Source organism: Vidua macroura, chromosome 8, assembly GCF_024509145.1.
Source record: "Vidua macroura isolate BioBank_ID:100142 chromosome 8, ASM2450914v1, whole genome shotgun sequence".
NCBI lineage: Eukaryota > Metazoa > Chordata > Aves > Passeriformes > Viduidae > Vidua > Vidua macroura.
In genome coordinates this window covers 3,670,769-3,691,801 of record NC_071578.1, presented here as the reverse complement: position 1 = coordinate 3,691,801, position 21,033 = coordinate 3,670,769, and the positions used below count along the sequence as shown (strand labels likewise).

The following is a 21,033-nucleotide window of genomic DNA, read 5'->3' as shown; positions in this document are numbered from 1 at the left end:
GATGTCCAATAATTGTCCTAACACTTTACCTGTTATGGAGCAATAATGAGAGTTTTTTTTCATTATTTTCGGGTGAGTGAGCCTGGCAGATGCTGACAGGCAGCAGATGTGTAAAGTTCGAGGTGATTTGTAAGGGACCGGCTCATCTGACGCATGGTAATTGCATTGTGGGACATTGTCACTCAGCCCCGTGTCCTGCTCCAGCAGAACGAGGTAAAGGTCAGTTCAAAGAGCTGCTGAAGCGCCAGGGGCAGCTCAGGGCTGAAATTAAACCCCTCACATCCACTTCTCCCCTGGGCAGGTGCTCACGGCGTGGCCAGGGCTGGGTGGGTGCCCCAGGTGTAGATTTAGGGATCATTTGGGTGACCAAGTGGTTGTTTGGATCTGGAGTGGGCATAAATCCCTCCTTTGGTAAGGCTGGTGTGGTAGCTCAGTGCTCACCTGTCCACTTTTAATTTGGGGCTTGGAAGTTTTTGGGGTTTTTTTGGTGACTTTTTCCTTCAGTGCCTGTGTGCTGTGGCAGCTCCCCAGCAGAGCAGCACTGGCAGCAGAGTGACACACAGCTGGAGGGGACAGTGGCCTCTCCATCTGCTCCCTTCTGCCATCTCTGTTCTGCTATCCCCTCCCAGAGGGGCTCTGACAAGTTTCTTTTGCCACTTCAGCTGAGTTTGTCATTTGTCATGCCCTGGAGGGTCAGAAGCTGCTCTGCCTCACTCAGGTGAACCTCCCCTGCTCCTGCTCTCAGGCATTAGGAGTGGTGTGACCAGTGATGTTGGAAATTGAGTGGATTTGGTGGGAAAAGTGGTTTTGTCTGATGCTGAGCCTGCTGATGGCCCCAAACAGTGAGGGAGAGGCAGCCTTGGGATGTCCCCGGTACCTGGGCCCTGCAGTGTGGGAAGCAGTGCTGCTTGTCCACGTGCTCTAATCAGGATCGATTTTCCTGGTGTTTGGGTGGGATCTTTATCACAGCCATGGTGTGTGGAAGTCAGCTGAAGGCCTGATTGACTGGGTTTCCTGGGTGTGCCTGTGCTTCTGTAATGGACCTGCTGATAAATCTGTAATACGCTGGAGATCTCGATAAAACGCGTGTCGTGTATTTCATCTCCTGCTGCCTCATTCTTCTGCTCCTGCAGGTACCTAATCCCTTGCTCCTTATCTTACAGGACATCACATTACAAATCTTGTTCTTTATTCTTCTCCTGACATCCCCACGCTTGCCAGCAGTGGAAATTGCAGTGCTTTGCCTTGCTTTGCTGGGAGTGTGAGCAGTGGGTCAGTTCAGAGGCTGGAGGTTTCCCTTGAAGCTTTGCAGCCCTGTAGACTCACTGAGCAAAGCGTCACACTTGTGAGACACAGACCTTCTAGCCACTTCTTTTAGTCTCTCCACGTGCAAAACCTGCCCGGCCAGGGAAACTGAAGGAGAGTTTTGCTGTAAATGTGATTGGAGGCAGGTTTTCCCCCATGCAGAGCTGTTGGTAAAAGCTCTCCCTAATTATTTAAGCTCTGAGTTAACAGTTGTTTGCTGGCCTGCAGGCTCTGCTCACCATCCCTGTGCTGAGCATCCAGGGATGGATTCATCCCAGTGTGTGAGATACTGAAGGTACAGGTGAGTGTGACTGTTCCCTGCAGGATTTGGCAGAGTTTACAGGGCTCTTTTCAGAGATGCTAATTGGGAAGGTAAAGGTGATTTTTCATTGGAAAGGTATTTTTGTAGAAACAAGTCTTCTCTAGAGTTTTGTGGATTTTTGTTTCATTTAGTGTTCCAGGATATTTTTAAAAGTCCTTTTTATGTGTCACCAGAGGACTCCCATTTCTTTGTCCAGCTTGGCCTAACTCTTTGTAGACCTGATCCTGAGCTCATTTCCTGAGCTCATTTGTTGGGTGGTAATTGCTGGTGGCCACGAAGGCATGAAGCAGTCTGGGATGTGTCCAGACTCCTGCTTTGCTCAGTCCTTTCAGAAGTGTCACTCTGGTTTCCATCCGAAATGCTGAGAAAGAAGTGAAGTTTGTCGTACAGGAAAACTGAATCTGTGCTTTCACCAAGCTGACCTGTGAGGGTGCTGCTTTGTCTGTGCAGGTCTGTGGTTGGTGTTGTCCCTGGATTCATTATGTTGACCTTTAGGAAGAGAAAAAGCAGATTCTAATTCAACAAATGTCTTCTTCCAGGCAGTTGTGATTCATGGGATTTTTTTTTCCCCTAAGAGTGTGAAGGGAGGCTTTGCATTTAGAATAATTTTTTTTTACCCATGGCACACTCTATTAAAGTTTGTTGTGTATCCAAATTACACTGCTTTGCTTTTTAACTCCAGCTGAAACCGTGTCTCAAATAACAGATGTGGAATATTGTCATCCCACTGTCACACCGATTGTTCATTGTTCTGAGAAGGTCACATCATAATTCATTAACAATAATTATTCCCTGGGTACACCCTGCACTTCTTCACTCAATTGCTTCATTAACTTGAGAGTGAATCTCACATTCAGTGCTCCAATCAATGAAGATATATTTATAATGTACAAGTGGATGATATTAGTTACAATATATTAACTGCCTAATTTAAAAGAGAAAAGCTATCTTTATGAAGGGCAATTAACCACTAAGTGTAATTGATAATTCACATATCTATGATTAGGAAAGACAAATAATAAGAAAGAAATGAATCACCAGCATTATTAAAGAAGACACTGGTGTGTAGTTTTGATGAGCAGAAGGTGCTCTCTGGATCAGGACCAGATTTCCAAGAATCCTTTGATGGGAAGTTCATCATCAGATCTGTTGTCTCGAGGTGGCTTTGGTGTTTGCACCAACCAAGTGAGATCATCTTCCCTACAAAATGGACCCAGCATGTTTTGTTGTCTTGAGAATCAGTGCAGGGACCTCCTTAATAGAAAAGTCCTGTTTTGTTTTAATACTAAGAAAAGTCATAATATTTTATAAGAATTTATAAAACTGGTTCCAGACTTACCTACGTATCTGAATCTGCATGTGCTCAGGTCCTCAAAGATGATTTTGCACAAATTCACATGAAAACTGACAAAAAGTAAGCATTTTCATGTATTAGAGGAGCTGAGTGAAAGTCCCTCAGGCAAATGTTTATTTTTTATTAATTGTGGTACATTTTCAGTGCTGCTGATTTTCTGTGGCCACTTTGAAGTACATTGGGTCTCCAAACAGGCGACAGCTCATCCTTGGGGAAGAGGCTTTTTGGGGACAGCCACAGCAGGTCACCAGCTTGAGAAACAAAGCTGCTCAGAGGCAGAGGGCTTGCAGGGGATTCACAGAATGGTTTGGGCTGGAGGGGACCTAAAAGACCCCGTTCCACCCCCTGCCATGGCAGGGACACCTTCCACTACCCCAGGTTGCTCCAAGCCCAGCACAACCTGGCCTTGGATGCTTCAGGAATGGGGCAACAACACAACTTTTGCAGAGTACCAATCCACAGGAGCATGTCCTTGGCTCTGGACACTCGTGGACGTGTTTTCTTCCCCTGAGAAGCCAATTACCTGTAAATATTTATTAATGAATCAGTTAAAGTGCCAGATTTTTTGGGATTATCCACCAAGTAACAGCACAGGTGTTTTATGAGAGATTTAATGATAAATGTGATTGGATCCACCCCAGTGTTGATCATTGAACTAACTGGCAGCTGCAGTGCCCAGAGTCAGCATTTCAGGTGCATCCAGTCACAGCAAAGGATCCTGCTCCTGGTTTGGAATATCATCTTCACCTTTTTAGTGGAATTCACAGAATCACCAGGCTGGAAGAGACCTTCAAGATTGAGTCCAACCCAGCCCAAACACCTCATGGCACCCAGTGCCACATCCAGTCTTTTATTAAACACACCCAGGGATGGTGACTCCACCACCTCCCTGGGCAGGCTATTCCAGAACTTCATCGCTCTTTCCACGTAAAACTTTTTCCTAATATCCAGCCTGTATTTCCCTTGGCGCAGCTCGAGACTGACACTCTTGTCTCATTTCCTTCATCTGCTTACCCCCTCTGCTGCCTTCCCTCCACAGGATCAAAGCCTCTGGGCTGAAGCTGCAGCTCTGCACCAACGAGACGCAGGCGACCCGGGAGAATTTTGTGAGGAAGCTGCGGGCCATGGGCTTCGACGTCTCGGTGGCCCAAGTGACCGCGCCGGCGCCGGCTGCCTGTCGCCTCCTGAGGGAGCGAGGCCTGAGGCCACACCTGCTGGTGCACGACGGTGGGACAGCACTGGGGGCACAGGGAGGGAGGGGAAATGCTCGGTTTTCCTCGTTGTTTTAGGACAGATGAGTAGGTGTCTGGAGAGCACTTGATTCAGACCGAGGTTTATTTATTTTTTCACGTACTGTCGTGAGTGAAGGGAAGCGCGAATCTGGGGAAATGCTGCTGCTTCCATGGGATCTGAAATGGTGAGGTGTTGGAACCCTGGATGCTGAGAATTCCAGATTTTCTGTGCTGACAGGCACTGACCCCCAAGAGAGCTCTGCATTGACCTGGGGCAGTGGAGAAGCTTCCAAAATGGAATGGTAGCACTGGGATTGTGGGTGTGGAGTTTGGATAGAAGTGTGTGATATCACAGGGTGGGAAACTCAGAGTTTCAGGTTTTAGAATATAGTAATATCTATAAAGCAAGATGGAGGTTTTAGGGCAGAGGCTGGTCCTTCTTCTTCACCTTCTTCTTTACCTTCTTCTCCATGGCTTTGAGTTTTGTGTAATTGGATAAAAAGTCCACATTGCAGGGCATGGGTGGTTGGTTATTGGGTTAAAAGTAAAAATAATTTAAGTGTCATTTCTTAATTACACAGTTTATCCTTAAAAGGCCTTGCAGAGAGAGAGATGGGGCTCCATTTTTAGTTTGTTGGAGTGAAGTGCTGTAGAACTCGGGGTTTGTGAGACATAAACCTCTGAGTCCCAGCAAGAAATACCCTCTCACACATTTAATCCCAACCTTAGCAGAAAAAAGAAGCAAAGAATCCACAGTGAGGGATTTGTGTTTTTTTGATTTTTGCCTCCTCCTGTAGATCTTGTCCCTGAATTTGCTGAGATCAATAAAACAAACCCAAACTGTGTGGTTCTTGGAGATGCAGCAGAAAACTTCACCTATGCAAACCTTAATGAGGCCTTCCGACTTCTGATTGGGATGGAGAAGCCTGTTCTGATTTCCCTTGGAAAAGGGTGAGTTAAGCTCTGTTTTTTCCTCAAGTCTCTGCATTTTTTAATGATATCTTCAATGGAGGCCAGAAATCAGTGTGGGCACTCCCAGTACCAACTTTTCAGTTTTTAATCTGTGTGCCTGGACTGAGAGCCTGGTCTGATCAGGTGCCTGTCAATGAAGAGGATTTCTGGTGCTTTAAGAGAGCCTCAAGCCCTCCTAGGACCCATGGAGAGTTTGGATTTTGATGTGCGTGACCCCCAAGTGAGTGAGTATTTATTATCTCAGAGGTGAGAACTGCTGGTTTAACTGCTGCCTGTAGCCACGTGTTCCTCTCTGAACTGAATATAAATGATTTTTCATAATGAAAGAAACCCAAAATTTCCACAGGCCATGCTTGGGTAAAGGGCTGTTGGTGTAGCTTTGTGATGCAGTTTGATGCTTTTGAAGTGGCAGATCAATTGTTTTGGTAGTTTTAATGTCAGACAGCATTTTTAATTATTCTCTGCCCGTTAAGGGTCAATTTTGACCTCCTGTTTTCACACACAGGTAGAGATCCAGTCAGGTAGTTGGAATGTTTTCCTGAAAATAATGGATTTAGATGTAGTCTGAGATTTTAAACAGGACGTTATTAATTCCTGTGCTGAATAATGACAAATCCCAACAGGAATAACAGGTGTTATTCTTATCTGTTGTGTGATGCATGGGTTTAAAAGAGACTGTGCATGTTTATCTTGGGGAAAGTGCAGTGACAACTCTGCTCAGTGGTTCAATAGACTGTAATGGGCATGAAAACCCTTCTTAGGTTGTGGGTTATTGATCCAGCTGGGCAGAACTTATCAGTGGGAAGGAGCAGTTAAATTCATTGTGCTGCCTTACCTGACACTCTAATCCTCCAACAGGGGTGAAAAATCCTTACTGTTTCTCAGAAGGATAAGGAGAAAATGTTGAGCCAACAGGAGAATGGCTAATGTAAAGAAAATAATCAAATTTTGTGTTATGTAATACCATATTTCAAAATTAAATATAGAATCAACCTTTGGTTAGGAACTGTATTGTCATCAATGCAAAAAGGCTTTGTATCCTGTGCATGTAAAAGTATTTATTTGGTCATTCATTAATAGAAACAGCTCTTCTTATTACTTCTTTGAAATACTACTTTTTGTTAGAAAATAAAGATTTTGGGATATTCAGAGCTCAGTTTTCACCAAGAGCATATTGTTTTTTAATGGCTGATCATTGAGGTAATGGGAATACGTGTTCTCTGCTGAGTTCTCTGACTCAAAGGAGGAAGATTATAAATTATAAGAACTGTTCTCCTGACTGGAGAAGCCTCATGGATGCAAAGAGCCATCTACAAAACTCAGCTTCATTCTCAACCTGCAGAACCAGCACAGCTGGGTGGACCTTAGCAAGGTGCCTGCCTTGGGCCAGCACCTTGGTTTTGGTAGAAGTTTTAGTTCATTCCATGGAAAAGTGTCAGAGTCACTGAAGCAGAATGCCCTGCTCCTGGAAATGGAGTGATTTACATTTAGCATCTGTTTTGGGCTGAGAGTGGGAATTGGCTTTGTAATTTCTTCTGTCATGGCACTGTCAGAAAATTAAGCTGTTTACGCCAGACTATAGAAGGTTAATGGCTGTTGTAGCAAAGGTCAAGTGGTCATTTTAAAGGAGGGCCATGCTGAATAATCGAAAATGGCAGAAGGATAAGGCATAAAATCTTAGCTGACTGCTCATCCTGCCCTTTTTCCTGTCATATAGAAACCTGTCTTTGCTCTGCCCAGAGCTTGGAGGAGCTGCATGATTGTGAATTGCTGTTCCAGAAAAACTCTCTAAAGACACCTTCGAATTCCATGAGCTTCGTGGCAATGGGAGCATTTTTAGAAGGAACAAAATTCAGCTTGGAGGGGTTTTAGTCCTGATAAACAGGGTTTTCCTGGTGTGGGAGGCTGAGACAGCAGTGATGGTCCTGTCTGGGGTCTCCTTGCAGACACACTGAGGAGGGGTCACAGCTGCTGGTTCAGGGGCTCTCTGTCACTGCAGTAATGCACAGCCCAGTCCATCCTGCTCTAAGCACACTGAAATCCCTTTGAACCAGAGCAGTTGTTCCCAGATGGGCATCTGGGATCCTTTCCCTGAGCATTGCACAGTCCTGAGCCTCTCCTTTCCTTAACTCCTGGTGTTAAAACAAGGCCTGGGATTTTCTGATTGCTTGACTTTTTATGCAGCCATATGGACATCTATAAAGGCCCAGAAATAATAAAATGTGGTTTCTTTGTCTTTTACTGCCGTTTTCATTTCATGGGAACTTTATCACTTTCATTTCCAGACGCTACTATAAAGAAACTGATGGCCTGAAACTTGATGTTGGAGCATATATGAAGGCATTAGAGGTATTTTATAGCTGGAATTATGCTTACTCGCCCTGTGCACCTTGTTAAAAGAGTAACTGGCATAAATATGGGTCATCTTCTGTAATTACTCACCTTGGTGGAGGGAGTTTCCACACATTGAAACTCATTTGCTGCATTCTAAAGATGAGTGGATTAATTTCTTTTCTGCCTTTTTTTTTTTTTTTTTTTTTTTTTTTTTTTTTTTTTTTTTGCTTAAATTTGCTTTTACCATTGTGGTGTCTTTATTACAAGTGAGGCCCTTGAAAGGAGGGGTCAGACAAGAAAAAAGTGGGATACTGTGTGCAAGATACCCAGGAAAACCTGAAGGTCCATGTTATCTGTTAGGCTTTTGTCTAGGAACAAGCAAGAAGCAATTTATTTCAGCATAGCACTGATATTTAGCTGCAGGAAAATGTAACTGGTAAAATCTGCTTTTTCAAATGTAACTTTTCAAAACCCGGATTTGAATTTGGATTCTTCACTTAAATCATTAAAATCATGCCAGGTGGTTGAAGAAATCCTCTATCTCTTTTAAAGCCTCTCCAGTACTTTTGATGGTTTTATATAAAGGGTATTTGTTACATCTCTGAGAGATGATCCTAGCAAAATGAGCAGTACTGGAACTGAGTTTGAAGATTACTCAGTGATGGAGAATGTTAAAGATTTGTACCTTGAGGTGTTTCAAGAGCATTTTCTCTCCTGCCAGAAAACTTTAAAAATTTCTGTTACCCAAATTCCCTGATATTCACCTTCACCTGCTAATCCATTGTGGTATTTAAGGGCAAAAATCAATAATCACAAAGGTTTTATAACTGGAGTTATGGAGTTGAACAAATCCTTTTCCAATCAGCAATTTTTGTGTTTCTCTCTCTCTTTTTTTTTTTTTTTTTTTTTTTTTTTTTTTTCCCAGTATGCTTGTGATGTGCAGGCTGAGGTGGTGGGGAAACCAGCAAAAAGGTTTTTTGAGTCAGCCCTGGCAGAACTGGGAGTTCCACCAGAGCAGGTAAGGTTGAGGTGCTGTGCCCACGGGCTGTGCCATGTATTTGTGCCCACTGGTGCTTTTTTCCTGCTTTGCTGTAGCTTTGAAAAGTTTGTGACTTCTCTCAAAGGAGAATGTGACCAGGACTCAATGCCTGGCAGAGGCAAAAGAGGTGCCCTAATGCCTGGCAGTCTGCTTGGAAGACTGGTGGCTGCAGGGTGATGGAATTGATCCCAAAATGTCATTTATTTCCTGTGCTGTCACACTAACTACCTTTATTCTAGTAAAAGGGAAAGGCAGATAAAATATTTTGTAATTTTGGTGAATAGGAAGCACTGACTGACCCCAAAACCCCCTCCTGTATTTCTGGCTTTCCAGAAATGTGCTGAATGTCTGGTGTTTCCTCAGTACAACCCATTTCCCCCCTCTCTGTAGTTGTTCCCAGCTCCTCTTTATTGATTTGTTGTTCTGTCACACAGGACATAAGGATGAGTATGAGAAGCCTCACAAACAGCAGTGAATTACAGCACAATAATTCCATCAGGGGAGTTTGGGTGACATTATAAACAACAGGAGTGAAGTTTGGGGTGGCTTGTAGGTCCCTGGAGCCTGGAGATGAAATTATGGCCCTGTAATTCAGCATGTGCTTGGGTTTTGCTTTATTATAGAGTGGGGAGATGGAAAAGACCTAGTGGGCCATCTAATCCATCTCCTTCCCCGTGCAGGAATGTTCCCTGCTCCACAGTTATTAATGTTTTGTCCAGAGTAGTTTTCAGAGAGCCAAACAACTGGCAGTGCCCTGGGGATGGTGTTCAGCCCAGTGGGTCTTGTGGGAAGGCAGCTTTTCCTGAGATTTATCAGGATATTTCCCTTTTAAACTGCATCTCCTTATTTCCAGTTTTACTCTAGTTAACTACCAAAATAACTGCTTGGACAGATCCAATTATCTCTAGACTTGCTATCATTGCAGGAGTTGTTTTTTACTAAAGCTGTGTTTCAGTGCTGCTGCTTCCCTCCATTCAGTCCCCCTGCTTTTTTCTGTGCTCCCTTCAGTCTGTCCATGTCTTCCCAGGAATAAGATAGCCCAGTGTGGACTATCCCTGGAACATGCCAGGTGCAGAGCTGCTCTCTCTAAATCCCTGCCCCAGGAAGCAAATCTGATGTAATGCATCACCAGCCTGGCAAAAATGGTCCCATAGCCCAAAGGAGTGGTTCCCACCAGCTTCAGGAATATTTGTTTTGGGTACAGAAAAGCAGGAATAGTCCCCAGCAGAGATTATTTACTCTTTCTCTGCTGTTTGCCATGTCTGCTACCCGTGCCTAGTTTTATATTCTGTCAGAGTTTTGGCTTTTTATCCGTATTAAATGTTAAATGCCATCAATGTGTTGTAGTGATATGTCTGGTTTGTAGGTATAATATTTTATATTTAGAGAGTTTGGAAGTGAGGGGAGTGTGCTCCTAACCAAGGAGGAGTGCAGCAGACACCAGTGGATAATGGCACCAGTCACTCCATGCTTTCCACCATGGAAACAGTAATCCACACTGCTGGAGTTAAAGCCTGGATCATTATTCACGCAGGTGTAGGAAGAACAAATTCCAAACAAGCAAACTGCCTTAATTCTGGCATCTTTTCCTGACTTTGAGTGCTTGACCTTGTGACTTTAATGTATTTTTGGAGAAGGATTTGCAGGTTGGTTTAGTTCGTGGTACACAGTAATAAAACCTCATTATTTTCAGTTTAAAACCTCAGTATAGTCACTTGAGTAAGTTCCTGTAATGCACTGCATTACATTTTAATCTGTCTCCTGGATGAATTCTGCATTCGTAGTGACATGACAGGGGCTGGTTTTACTTTCCTTTGCTTTTATGAAATGTTTATTCCAATAATTTATTCCACCTGTGGAATGCATTTAATCCATACCATCATTAAACCATTTTAGATGAGCTGTGCTTTTGAAAACATACTACAATTTTCTTTCACTTGGCTTTTAATGAAAAATACCTTTTTAATAAAGCTGTCTCACCACAGTAATTTGAGACAGTGGCAATTCTAAAATTCCTGCTTTAATCAATAAAGTTATCACCAGTCATTTCCCTTGATAACTGCTTCTTACTGAGACCCTGACTTTGCCTTCTGCTGCTGAGATGTTTTCAGCCTGCACTTAGGATAAGAGGAACTCCCTAAAGTCCAATTTTCATTTTAACCTTTCCTCAATGGCCTAGAAATAACAGATTGCCAGTATTACTTTAATAGATTGGAAATTTAAACCTCTTAGAGGTAACCAGACCTATCTTACAATTCAGTACTATGACAAAGAATAACACATCTTAAAGGTTACTGAAATGCCTAATTCATGTGTTTTAAGGCAGCTGTTAACAGTGGATGATTTTTACAGCTTTACAATAAAACCTAAATAATGTTAAGGTTCTGGTAGTTTTATATAATCATAAAAAGTTCTCTCTGTAGCAAATTATCCTGCTTTACTGGGAGTTATGGCAGGTCATACTGGAGTCCATAAACTACTGGGAGTTGAGCAATTCCCATTGCTGCCTCCTGTAAGCCTCAGGTGGGAGTTAGTGGTGCATGAGAGCAGACAGAGGTCACCCAGGGGTGGCACAGGGGACCTGCTCCTGGGCCAGTGTCCCCTCCTTGCCCACCAGCTACAACAGGGCAAGATCTTCCATCCCAAAATAAAAGTGGCCAAGGGAAGTTTCAAGCTTCAATCCATGTGAGAACTGTCTGGCCCTGCACCTTTGGAGTTCTAAGATAGAAACAAAATTAAATAGTGATGTGAGGTCCTGGAGCCTGGGATATTATTCCTTGGGTGAGGGAGGACAGGGAGAAAAGTAAATGTGTTGTGTTTCTTGTGTAAAGGGATTTAATAAGTCAGGGTTTAGTGTATAAGCTTTGTGTCCTTATGGTCCTGCCACAGTTAACTTGATAAAGGTTATTAAATCTATAGCAAAAAAATTTGTTTAGGCATAAATATGTCTGACTCTAGAAGCATTCTGTGTGCTAAATATTCTGGTGGAGTTAGCACACTGCCTTCTGTGCATCTCTGTTTGCATCCTGCATGGGCTCCAGCCTCCAAAATCCCCCATCTGAGGGCTGGCTAAATCAGGGTATTCTCATCTTCCTACCTCCTTCATTTCCTTACCCTGTAATTCCTTTTCTGATCGGGCATTTTCCTGTGACCAGTTATTGAACGCTGAAACTCTGATTGCAGGCAAAACCTACCTGAGGTTCCCACTCACCATCCCAACAGCATCTCTGAAGATTTATTGGCTTTGGCTGCTCAGGGTCTGTGGCACAGACAGCACCAGTGGCATTGCTGACTGTGGGGATTCTGTTTTGCCTTTCCACCCCAAATTCCTGGGGGTTGTGTTGATCTCCTCTGTTCTCTCTGCCCCTCTGGGCTGAGTCTGATGGGAACCCTTTGAGAGCAGCGTTTTCCCTCAGCTTTGGCACATGTGCTTTATTTGCTGTGTGTGTACAGCCACACACCACCTCTCCCCATCTTACTGAAATAGAAATTACACCCATCCTCCTTCTTTGAGGATTTGTCTTAAAACCCAGAGACTCGCTGCATTTTTTTCCCTTCTTTTTAGTTAATTTGTAGCCAATCTAAAAAAAAAGTAACTTTTGCAGAAGGCTTGAACAGATTAGTGGTGTGATCCCTGTGTAAGATGTGAACAGGAATGGAGGTCTTTTAATTCCTGCTTTCAGTGGCTATGTGACCTTTCAGTTTTATATCTTTCTCTCTCTTCTTACCATATTGCAGTCAGAGAGGAAGTTAAACCCAGGTTTGACAGGTAGAGTTTTTTTATTTCCCTTGACAGCGCACCTTTTGACCTCTATCTTCTTGCCAATGATTTTTTAAATCCTAAATGATTTTGGAATAATTGCTCCTCCTCTAGTGATTATTGCCCTTCACCGATAGTAAATCTGTGAAATCCCTGGGGGCTGGAGCACATTTTTGTATGCGTGTGCCACAAGCTGGCCTGGACAGGCATCGCTGCTCAGCTGCAGCTGCACTTCCAGAGCTGCCAGAGTCTTGCAGGAAAACTTCCCTGGGTGGGGTAAAATACAGCCCTGGCAAGCAGGAGAGTGCTTGGTTGGAGAGGCTGCCCTGCTCTGCCCTTTTCCTTTGTCAGAGGAAATTCATTTTAGGGTTATTAGGACACAGGACTGAAATTGCCTTTACATCCCGAATGTTGGGATTTGGGCTGAGCAAGGGCATGCAGGTGGTGCAGGTCTGTTCCCTCTCACCCTCAGAGAGGCATTGGAAGGAATTTTGTAAGAAAAAATAATTATAATCTCTTAAAGCCAATGGTTGAGAGTGATTAAATATCCTGGAGCAGCTTGGGGGGATTGGTAATGATGCCTGGCTGGGGATGGTGTTGCCAGGTTCTTGCAGCTCTCCATGCAACACTGGGGTTATTCTCTTTTCCTTATCCACATTTACATGCTTCATTTCCTAATTACTTAAATCTAACCCATCATTTTCTCCCCATTTCATGCTGAATTGCTGGTTTGGAAGAGCACTAAGGAAAGGTGAAATATCTACAGGAGAAGCTGTGCCAGATTTACATGTTTGTAGCTCAGTTTAGTTTATGAATAGTCTCAGAAAATTTAGGTTTATCCTGAGATTTCCTTTACATGCAATGTAATATGTGGGAGAAGATCCTGTTGCAATTAGATAATTCATAAAAGTAGCTCTGGATGTTTAGTATTTTTATTCTTTCTCAAGCAAAACAGAGTTGGGGAAGGGATGGAAATTCAGGCAGGAATGTCTGGAGCTGGAAGGTACCATGGTTGTGAAAGCCAGGCAGTTAAATTTATGAAGTAAAAGGCTGATTTAAAATATGAAAATAAAATGGTTGAAGATGCAACTAGCGCTGTATTAGACAAAATTCAACTTTAATACAAAAGGTAAAAAAATCTGATTGATAAACCACATTACAGACTTTCAAATCTGTGCTCCCCGCAGTTTTAGGTGCTGCAGAATAATCTGTTCTCTGCAGAATAATCCAGAACACCTTTGGGAGGTGTAAAGCTGATTTTTTTGATCGTTAATGGAAAATTGCTGTTTTGTGTATATACAGAGTTTTGTTGAAACTATAAAATGCCATTCCCTCAATCATTTTAAATTTGAAGATTAGAATAGATACAGCAATTTGTAATGCTGGATGATATGCACTTGAAATTTTGGTGATGTGATTGTCGACAGAATGGACCCCTTGGTTGATGCACTCTGATCTAATAACTGTCTTTAACAGAGGCAGGAAGGTGCTCTGTGCACTCTTTTTATCAAGCACCAGACAAATCTTAGCACAACCAGTTGCTTTTTTACTAATCTACTCACTTTGGTTTATTAATATTGGCATATACTTAAACTGATGGTAACACAAATGGTGCTAGGCCTGTACACATTGTGTCATACTGTACAAAAATGAATAAATTCCATTTTAGAGTGACTTCTCAAACTTCTGTATCAACCTGAGAACAGGGTGGGATCAAGCTCGCAGTGATTACAAGCTTAAGCTTTTGACCAGCCTGTAGAACACCAGATTTAAGAAGTTAAGCTTAATTTAAGCTGCTTGGAGCATAGCTGGAATGGATTGTTAGGAAGAGAAGAGGCCTAACTTCGTAAAACTCACCATTTTCTTTCAGCTGTGCCCCAAATCCCTTTGATTTCTGTGATTGATTACAAATTGTACAGGTGTGTGCTGTGCCAGTGCACTGCTGGAGGAGCTCTGGCATGAATTACCCTCAGCGTGGGATGACTTTTAATCAATACGATGACAATATTATCGTGTTTAATTTGTCCAGTGGCAGCATTAGACCTCAAATCAAGCTGTTTGTTATGTCAGGGGAGGGTGACAAATGGCAGAAATGAACTTTTGCTGTATTTCACTGCCCTGACAGGCCATCATGATCGGGGATGACATCGTGAACGATGTCGGGGGAGCCCAGCAGTGCGGGATGAGAGCGCTGCAGGTGCGGACGGGCAAGTACAGGTCAGTGCTCACCCTGCACATCCACATCAGAGCCACGAGGCCAGGCTTTGGCCATGCCTTTTCCCCACCCTTTCCCCTTGCTGTCAACGTAGGTTTGCATTTGTTGTCTGCCCAAGCACATCCTTGTGCAGCACAGGCTCGGGTGGATGGTGATATTTTCTTTTAGGAAAACACTGTGTGAAAATAGCAGGAAGGGGAGGAGGGAGTGTCTATGATCTTTGAAGAAATACTTTCTGCTAAATTCCTGCTGTATTTCTTTCATCCCAGCACATAGAACTGGTGTATTTCCTGGGGTTTGCTTACTTTTTTCCCTGCTGCTGCATGAAAGCATTGTACACTTGATACCAGACATGTCTGAAACCCATGGCAGGGTTGGGATTATAAAGTTAGACTGTTGACTCAGCCATCCCTGTGGGTCATCTCTCACAGCTTTAGGAAGGGCTCCACATGTCTGCCCTTCCCTCCAGACACATATTCAGCACTGAGGTGTCTGAAACACAAGAGCTGCTTCCCCAGCTCTCACCTTCCCAGAGTGCAGGGTCCTGTAGGGTCACTCATGGCTCCAAATGCAAACCCCTCCTTGTGCAGCTGTCCCCATGATCCTGTGCCCTCACTGAGCTGTCACAAGGCCAGCTGCTGAGGGGGGTGCACCTCTAAACAGGACATGACCCGGTGCTGAGCAGGTTGGGTTTGAGGTCAGCTCAAGGTGACTCCAAATGCAGTGCAGAGATCTGTCCCTCCTTTTGACATTCTGATCCCAACACTCATTTTAATCCTCATTTTAACCCTCTCCCCTTTCCCAGAACCATGCCTCCTTGTAGTATGGTTCAGCCACACCCTTTGTCATCTGATGTCGTTTGTATTTTCACAGTTTTTCTTCACTTTCAAATACTGAGACTGTAAAAGAAGGATGCACTTTTGGGGAGGGATACAGCACATGAAAATTATGCTTGCCATAAGCTATCTGAAAAGTTATTTTGCTTGTTTTGAAGTCAATCTGTTCCTAAATTTTCCTTTTTAGTTTGTGTAAGGTGATAAAATAATACCCTGTGCCTTAATTCTAATGGACTGGTAGGTGATGGTTTCTGAGGAAAAAGAGATACAAGTGTATTGTGTTTTTTATAATTTTAAGATAGTACATCTAAAAATCAAATATGTATCTGAATAAAGCTTGGGAAATCCCAAAGATTAAGAAAGTAATTATATAGTTTGTGCTTTTGGGATTATTTGTCTGTAGTCTTTGTAATCCCAGGAGCTGGACTTGATGATCCATGCAGGTCCCTTCCAACTCAGGACTTTCTGTGACTCTAATCCCATTAGGTTCCTAATGGAGAAAATAAGGATTCAGTGGTTGATTTTATTCGGATATTAATGGGATCACTTTGCAAATCCACATTTTGTTGCTACACAGATACAGGTGCCAGTGACGAGTGTATCTTTGCACACAAAGGTGAATTGGGTCTTTGCTACTGACCAGAACTCCCCTGGTCATGCTTTACCCATCATAAAATGTGCCCCAGGTGCTGTTGCATCCACACTGTTCAGGCAGCTGGCACAAACTCTGTGTACACAAACACACATAAATATGTATAATCACATGCTAGAAAGGCATTTCCTTGTGTCAAGTTTGAGTCATGAAGTCACAGCTGAAAGGGAGTAGCCAGCTGTCCTAGATGGGGAACAAGGATTGTGTTTCCTGTTTCAGAGTGTGGTTGGTGCTTTCTCAACTCAGGCACTATTGCAGGGCAGTGAAATAGAGATCAGTGTCTCTCTCAATTCCCCGTGTCGTGCCAAGCCTGCTGTCAGCAGCTGGGAGTAAAATGAAGTAACTCCTGTTTGCCAGGAGAGGTCAGAGGTGTGTCTGTATTTTAAAGGATGACTTATTTAGAATACTTAGAAAATCAAGGCACATGGTGAGGAGAGACAGAAAATAAACAAGCAATGGGCAGGATAAATTAAAAATAAATAAAATGTAATTATTTGGTGGTGTGGTTAGTTTAAAATCTGATATATAAGATACACAAAGGTGCTGTCTTTGCCTTTAGCCTTTGAGGACACAGAGTTCTGTGCTGCACCCGAGCACCTCTGGATGGCATCATTGGCCCGTGCACATCACTGTGAGCCACAGCCAGGGCTTCCCCACCATCCTGGGCTGTTTGTCCAAAAGTCTTTTAAAGCACAAAGCTCTCGGGGTTTTGCTGCAGGTGTTGGTGGGATTGCCCCAGGTTTCAATAACAGCACCACTGAATGGTTTGGGTGGGGGTTGTCCCCCTCCTTCCTCACCCAGAGGATGTCCCCAGCTGGCATTGTCACCTCCAGTGCACAAAGGTGCTTGGGGCAGCTCTCCTCCTTTCAGGCTCAGTGCAGTTTACATGAACATTTTAGGAAAAGGTTCTTCCCCAGAGGGTGCTGGGGCACTGCCCAGGCTCCCCAGGGAATGGGCACAGCCCTGAGGCTGCCAGAGCTCCAGGAGGGTTTGGACACAGCTCCCAGGCACAGGGTGGGACTGTTGTGGTGTCTGTGCAGGGCCAGGAGCTGGACTGATGCTCCCTTCCAGCTCAGGATACTCTGATTCTACAGTTCTGTGGTTTTTAAGGTCTGCTGCCCACCCAGGTTATGCAGGGATGTGCCCAGGGGTTGCCACCTCCCCAGGCTCTCACCCTCCTGACCTCTGCAAAGTCTCCTCACTGTTGGCTGCTCCCAGCGTGAGGTTCAAAATATGGATTAAACATTCAGTTTTGCACCACCTTGCATGGAGTCCTGCAAGTTGGCTCCTTTGTCTTGCTTCTCTTGGCTCTTTAAAGTCAATTAAAGTCTGTGCAGCCTATTTCCTTCAGTGTGACAGACTTTGCCTGTTCCCCCTCCATCTCAAGTGTTGAACTCTTCCTCAGTAGCCAAAGCAGGCATGGCATAGGTCAGTCCAAGAAAAGCCATAAATCCTGTCTGCAGCATGGACTAAAACTTCTGCTGGCACAAATCAGGGCCAAAGTTGGGAAGGTGAGGGGATAAGATTGGTGTGTTGGGGTGACCTGACACAGGGTGAATAGCTGTTGGCCAAGTCTAGCCTTTCCTAGGTGCAAATTCCAGATGCAAAGGGTCAGTCTGGGCTGCAGGTTTCTCCTCTCTGTCTGTCCCATGTCCAGGACAGATCAGGCCATTGCTGCAGGCTCCTGAGGGCTGTGAGATTTGTCAGCATTGGGAAATGTGGTGCCAGTTCCAGAATTTCTGTGCACACCTGGCCAACATCTTTCCCATCCAGGGAAGAACATGTTCTTGTCTTCCAGCTGGGGGTATGTGCTAATTCCACTTGCAGCTAATTGGCCTTGACATCAAACCAATGATTCCCACAATAACTATTGATTCTGCAATGCTGTGTAATATCCTCATTCCTTTTTTTGTAGCCTGCAAGTTAGAGCAGAGAAAAATTACTTTGAGGCTCTTCCAAGTGTCTCCCTGTACCTCTGGAAACAGCTTCCAGGTGCATCAGATCACAGCTGGATCTTGGCAGGGGGCAAAAATTGCTTCCCCCCTTCTCCTTGTTGTTGTTTACAGGTCTTGATTTGTAACTAATGAACTTTCCATTGCTGGTGTGTGGCAGCAGCCAGGAGTGTTCATGTCAGTGGTGCCCACTGCCCCTGCTCACCTGGGAGCTCTGGGCTGGCTTTGGAATGTGGCAGTGTGGATTCATCCCCTCTCAGTGCCCACCTGGGGTTTCCTTGCTTTGATTAGGGATTGATCTGATGGCCATGGCTGATACTGACAGCAGAGTCAACATCCCTGAGCTGCCTCATTACAGACATCAAGGATTCCCCAGGGCTGGAGGCCCTGAGAGCTGCCAGCTCTGCCCCTGTTCTCCAGAACTGGGTCAAGTTACTTCATGTATCCCTACTTTTTAATTATCCTCTGAGAATAATTACCCTGACTTCCTTAATAAAGTGGCTTGTGATCTGTTCCTCTTGCCTGATTAAAGAAAACACACAGAATTTGTAGTAAATTGGCTTTCCAGGAGAGAAATCAAAATGTGACCAATACAAAAGTTGGGACAGAGAAGTCTTTTAGGCTGACTAAGGATTAGGAAAAACAGATTGTGTCATTTAATGAAGTTGTAAAAGTATTCTTAAAAAACATTCCACAGGTGGATGAATTTACTGCTGTCGCTGTGTAATTCAGTGAAACTCATGACAACTTCTCTGAAGAAATAATCACCTCGTGCTGCTCTGCAGGGAAGGAGCATCTCTCCACCCTCCCTTTCCTGCTCCCTGTTACCAATCCCGCCAAGATGAACAATTTTATGAGTTTTTTCCCATCTCCTGGGTACCAGCAGTGTGGTAATGAGAACAAGCAGGCAGAGGCACTCCCTTTGTGCAGAAACACAACCAGAGGCATTCTTAGGGCCTCACATCCTGATAATTAAGCCTGCTTCAAGTATTAAATGGAAAGAGTTCCACCCCATATTTGCACTGAGAAAAGTTGTACTATAATTCATGTTGGTTAATGTCTTAAGCAATGTTTATTAAAGCTGCTGTCAGTGAGGTGGTTGTGATAGCTGATTGCAGGCAGGCCCAAGGCATAGCCTTATCAGCCTTTATTACATATTCAAATTGTGGTTTGCTCTGTCCGTGAGAGGATCTTCACATGTTTTTATCAATTTCTTGACCACAATTTGGTTACCATAATATTTGAACCAGCTTTGTAGAGGAAGCTCGGAGTAAATCCTGCAGTGCCTTAGCTTGCACATCTGATCACAGCCTTCCACCTCCCCAGTATATTCCAGTGTCCAGTCACAGAAATTACTAACTCATGCATGAATTTAATAATCTTCAGTCTAAAAGAGAAATGTGAGTTTGAGGGGAGTTTATTAGCAAATAATTTATTTATTGGTAGCATAATAAACCTCGAGGGAGCAGTGTGTGCTCGGGACACAGCCATGCTGTGTGCTGATGTGCTGCTCTGAAAATAAATTAGCCTGAGTATCAGAAAAGAGATCAATCTGCAATGAGAGTAGGATAAATAAAGGAGGAATGGATCAGGTGAGTGAGGAGAAGCTGTCAGGAGCCTGACAGTTCTGCTCTCTGCCTGTCCCACGACTGACTTTTCCTCAGCAGCCCCACTGCAATCAGCTCTCCTGTCTGCAGCACTTAGGAGGGGAGGCAGTGTGCACTCTGCAAAGCAGGCTGGCAGTGACCACATCAGCTGCAATTTTGCTTCCCCTCTTGCCTCACATCCTCCCAGCTCATGCAGCAGCAGAGACAGCTCAGGTTTCTATTTCTCCTCTTGTGAAGCTGATAAAGGGCTGGAAGAGGAGGAGCCGGTGCCAGTTTCTCCTACCTGAAGCCAGAGGCAGCAGGACCTGGGGGGGGCACGTGGCTCAGCTGGTCTTGATGTATGGGACTAAACCACTTCCAGGCCCTCTCTGACAGCATCCAAAGCTAATGGTCTTTCTTCTTTCATTCCCTTTTGCTCTGGTGCCTGGATGTCTTGGCAGGACGTGCTCTTCCAGCCTGGGCTGGCAGCCACCCTCCCTCCACAGCTCCTGCCCTGCCTGAGCAACACCAGAGCCCTTGGCAGCTGCTTGTCCAAAGTGTTTTCCTTTCCCTCCTCCCTGCAGCTACACAGTTCCTGAGCTGAGCTGGTGCTGGTGGCAGTTCAGGGCTTTTCCAGGCCTTCCACAGGCTGTGTTCATCTGCACAGCACCAGCACCCGTGACCCGAGCAGCACAGCCCAGGGCATGGTCCTCGCTGATTTTTATCCCTTTTCTCAGCACCTGCACAAGGCTGCAGTGAAACATTCCCCAGTGAAGGAGCCTTTCTCAGTGCTTGTCCCTTGCAGGACACCGAGCTCTGTTGGCTTGTCCAGCCTTTGACGGCATGGATGAATTCCATACCAATGGAAAACCATTTTATTTCCGTGCAAATGCAGATGAGAGTGCTGAAATGTGCTGTAGAAAGGGCACAGCTGAGACAGCTGCACAATTTGGGTTTCACTAGAGATTTCCTTTTTTTCTAAAGCACAGGTTCCTCCTCTCTGGTTGTCTTTTCCTCCAGGCTCTTTGGTGCTGCATGGAGTCCTCTCACAGAGACTGCTCTGATTGATAAAACCAAGGCAGAGAGAAGCAAATAAGAGAGAGACAGGCCAAGTCAGCTGCTGATGTAACTCCCTTGAAGCAAATGGTTCAATGTCTGAAATTTAATCTGGTTTGGGCCCTTGCTCGTGCTGTAAACATGCTCAGGAGCAGCAGTGCCAGAACAGTGCCTTGTGCTGGCACAGAACACCTGAGCATTCCTGTTTAAATGTTGTTCTGTGTGCCCATGGATGCTGGAGGGTCCCTGCAGGCTTAGCCAGTGACATTTTTTTTTTTTTTTCCTCTATAAGTTGGTTCAGCCAATAAAGCCAGAGTGGCTGCCTTCCACCCCTGGAAGTGTCCAGGGCCAGGTTGGACAGGGCTTGGAGCAACCTGGGATAGTGGAAGGTGTCCCAGAAGGTGGAACTGGATGGGCT

The 21,033-nt window shown here is 44.5% G+C and overlaps 1 protein-coding gene across 1 annotated transcript in view; it reads left to right on the top strand.

Annotated features, from left to right (window-relative positions):
• The window catches only part of LHPP (phospholysine phosphohistidine inorganic pyrophosphate phosphatase), a 74,278-nt gene that overhangs the window by 7,380 nt on the left and 45,865 nt on the right, over positions 1–21,033 (top strand). The window contains exons 2-6 of the mRNA XM_053984295.1: positions 4,021–4,208; positions 5,011–5,164; positions 7,471–7,534; positions 8,445–8,537; positions 14,444–14,535. Coding sequence (XP_053840270.1) covers positions 4,021–4,208; positions 5,011–5,164; positions 7,471–7,534; positions 8,445–8,537; positions 14,444–14,535 — 591 coding nt within the window. The remainder of the gene's footprint in view (positions 1–4,020; positions 4,209–5,010; positions 5,165–7,470; positions 7,535–8,444; positions 8,538–14,443; positions 14,536–21,033) is intronic.